At 38.5% G+C, this 3,695-nt stretch overlaps 1 protein-coding gene across 1 annotated transcript in view; it reads right to left on the reverse strand.

Annotated features, from left to right (window-relative positions):
* The window catches only part of LOC106525208 (BMP/retinoic acid-inducible neural-specific protein 3), a gene marked incomplete at its 5' end in the record, with an annotated part of 98,386 nt that overhangs the window by 12,334 nt on the left and 82,357 nt on the right, over nucleotides 1-3,695 (reverse strand). The window contains 1 exon segment of the mRNA XM_014019361.1: nucleotides 86-308. Coding sequence (XP_013874815.1) covers nucleotides 86-308 — 223 coding nt within the window.

Consider the following 3,695-nt stretch of genomic DNA (forward strand, 5'->3'; position numbering starts at 1 on the left):
ATTCAAAGCACTGCCACACACACACACACACACACACACACACACACACACACACACACACACACACACAGTATCCGTTGCTCACCTCTCCCGCAGCGTGATGATTTTTGGCTGAGTTTGACACCTCTTGCTGAGGGCGAAGAGCTTGTTGACGATGCGTCGCGCTTTGCTCAGGAGCTGCTGAGCGCTGAGCTCCAGCTGTTTGTAGCGCTGGTGGACGGACGGCTCCGCTTTCCAAAAGTACTGGACGGCGGAGGTGTTCAGGGCGTAGAAGGTTGGRAGCCTTCGCACAAAGTTCTGGAACTCGTCTGGACAGCAGGCAGAAATGTAAAAAAAAAAAAAGTACTATGAGACAAAAGGACAACCTCTTTCCTCTGCAGCACACGACACACAGCAAAAACAGGAGTGTTAAAATGTCAGTGTTAAACTTTTGGGTGTTGATTTAACACCCCTTAGTGTTATTTTAACACTTTCTGAGTACACTCACACCCAGTGTTGGTGTTAATTCACAGTGTTGATTTCCTCAGTGTTGTCTCAACACTGGACAGTGTTAAATAAGCTCCGCCCACTATTAAGTCTTATAAAACACTTAACAGTGTTGTTATATGACACCATGCAGTGTTGAAAGCAGTATTCTGTTTTTTTTTTTTGTGACTTCAGTAGAAAACAAAACCAAATATTAGTTTATTTAGTTTGCTTATTTCTTCATCATCAGTGACTTTTTTTAAGTGAAGAGAAGATAGAGACAGAGAGAAAAACAGAGAGAGAAGTAATTAGAAAGATAGAAAGATTGAAATAGCGATTAGTATTCTGAAAAGCCCCGCCCTCTTCCACCTCACGTCAGACAGATTAGTATTTACCCAGCATTCCTTGCTGAGAAATCTTGCAGAAATGACATTTTTGCATGTTTATGACTATTAAAGACGTTCATGAGAGTAAAAATTTGTTGTTCTGGTTTGTTTTCTTGTTCAGTTTGATCAAGTTGTACAACTTTAAGTTTATGTTATTGGCCAAAAATTGACACCATGAGTGAGAGGTACTTCCTGGTGTGTGAAGGGTGACTCCATCATACTTTTCTACTAACTACTGAGCAGTGTTAATGAAACACTACTAAGAGTTTGTTAGTAACTCTGAGTGTTAAATTTACACTCAAATATATGGTGTATAGACACCTTGTAGTGTCTGTTATCCTTTATAACACCTAGAGATGGGATAAATGGCTCTTCGAAGGGATCCAGATCTTGGGGAGCCGTTTGTTTCATCGACCCGTTCAATTTTGAACGTATTACATCATCACGTAGCTTTATGAAATGATGTAATCGCATCACGTGGGTGNCAACTTTAAGTTTATGTTATTGGCCAAAAATTGACACCATGAGTGAGAGGTACTTCCTGGTGTGTGAAGGGTGACTCCATCATACTTTTCTACTAACTACTGAGCAGTGTTAATGAAACACTACTAAGAGTTTGTTAGTAACTCTGAGTGTTAAATTTACACTCAAATATATGGTGTATAGACACCTTGTAGTGTCTGTTATCCTTTATAACACCTAGAGATGGGATAAATGGCTCTTCGAAGGGATCCAGATCTTGGGGAGCCGTTTGTTTCATCGACCCGTTCAATTTTGAACGTATTACATCATCACGTAGCTTTATGAAATGATGTAATCGCATCACGTGGGTGAAACCATGTGTTTGTCAAGCGGAAACCCCCCTTTCACCGTGAGCTTCTGCACTCCACAACTCCTCCTGTTTCCATGAAAAAGCAAAGCGGGAATGATTTTAAATATAAAACAAAAAAAAAAGATTATATGAGGAATAAAAGAAATAAAACTACAAATGGCTCATTATTGCCCGTGATTCGGCTCCTATCATTCATTGTAAAGAGCCGTTCAAAAGACTCGGATCGTTCGCGAACGTCACATCTCTAATTTTAACACTAACACTATTTTTATGTTAATGTGACACCAAGTATTGTTGGTTTTAAATTAACAAAAAAATGGGTGTTGAAATTTAACACTTTCACAAATGTTATTTTAACACCAGTGAGTGTGGACACTTATCGACACTTGGTTGGTGTTGAAATTAACTTTGTGGGTGTTAAATTAACACTGGCATTTTTGCTGTGGCACAGCTAACCCCTCGTATGGGTTTTCCAAAAATATTTGGCTCATTTTAGTCACACCGAGTAAGGAAGCCACTTTTTTTAAGGGCCACAGGATCTAAAGCGCCACGGGGCAAACTGGAAGAGATACTGTTTGACATGTATGCTAATGGGAAAAGGCAGGACTAAATAAAGGAACGAGGAGAGATTTTTTTAACCCTCCGTTAATGAGCAGCCTGCAGGTTTTTCAAAGCTCAGTTTGCAAGTTTGTCTAGGAAAATATAGGATGACTGAGGAGCTCCGATGATATTATCTGTCAGCAGTTCAGAGCAACTGTTTGCTGCATGAAACTTGAATCCAAACAGATTGCATTTCCAGCGCATTCAGCAACGATATCATCATAATCAACGTACTAATGATTGATTGCATTGAAAAGCAAACGTGTGCAAGACTGATTAAAAATGACCACGCTACTGTTTGTAATTAGTTAATGTTATCTTGATAATGAAGCATCTGATTAGAAAACCAATTAGATGTCAATGGTTTCGCTATTATACAAGGTGCTTCATATTCCTGTGAAATGAATACACAGAAGCTCAGTGAAGAATAAAGACAGCCTCATTTATTTTTCTGCTAAACTATGTGAGTTACTCGATTTATTATTTATCCTATCGCATATATGTTGATTGTAGCGACATRAGGAACATTTGAGGAGGACAAAAGGATATTTTTAATGACCATCTTTCCATCAGTGTTCAATTTCTGAACAGAAATGGTACTGCAACAGAAACATGGATAAATCGTAGCAGGCATCTGACATTCAGCTTTTATTATCTGCCTTTGTTTGAGGTATTWAAACACCATTTGTCAGAATGTGAAATAAAAAAAAGCCCAGTGGATATTAGCAAGTCTGCCAAAACAGGATAAAAAGAGACAAGAAAAAAATCATTCAAAAGATGAAAATATTATAAAAGAATGATTTTAAATACATTTAAAAAATATACTGAAGATGTGCACATTAGAGATAATGTAGGACTTTGATGAGGAGCTGTGAAATCCAGTTGTCATATAGGCTGGTCATGACAAGTCACAGTAAACCTACTGTATCATTTTATCACCCAGACAACAAGACCTCATCCCTTGAAACCTGCTATCTAAGCACCATTATTATCTTGTCAGCCAGTGATCCCAAAAGGTAGCAGAGCTTCCCTTTTGTACGACTTTAAAAATGGAAGACAGGTTTGGGAGCGGCTCGTGAACAGACACTGTGTAGGCATTAATGAAACAACGTCAGAAGATTGTGGGGAATTGATACAAGAAAAAAAATCCTTGTCAGCTCTGTTTTCGAACCGGGGAAGATCCAGTTGTATATGTTAGTTTGATTTTCCAAACCATGTTTGGAAAAAAAGATTTGTTTCTGACATTATTATATTTTTCAAAGCATCAGCGTGTAATCAGTGTGCACTATTGTTTTCCTGTTTCTCTTTATTATTCAACTTATTCCGTCTTCTTCCACGTTGCCACGCTACTCCTCCTGCATACTTTGTCCTACAGCTGCCATTGTAATTTCTATCTTTAAAGGTCCTGTGCC

This window comes from Austrofundulus limnaeus, unplaced genomic scaffold, assembly GCF_001266775.1.
Source record: "Austrofundulus limnaeus strain Quisiro unplaced genomic scaffold, Austrofundulus_limnaeus-1.0 Scaffold217, whole genome shotgun sequence".
Lineage (NCBI taxonomy): Eukaryota > Metazoa > Chordata > Actinopteri > Cyprinodontiformes > Rivulidae > Austrofundulus > Austrofundulus limnaeus.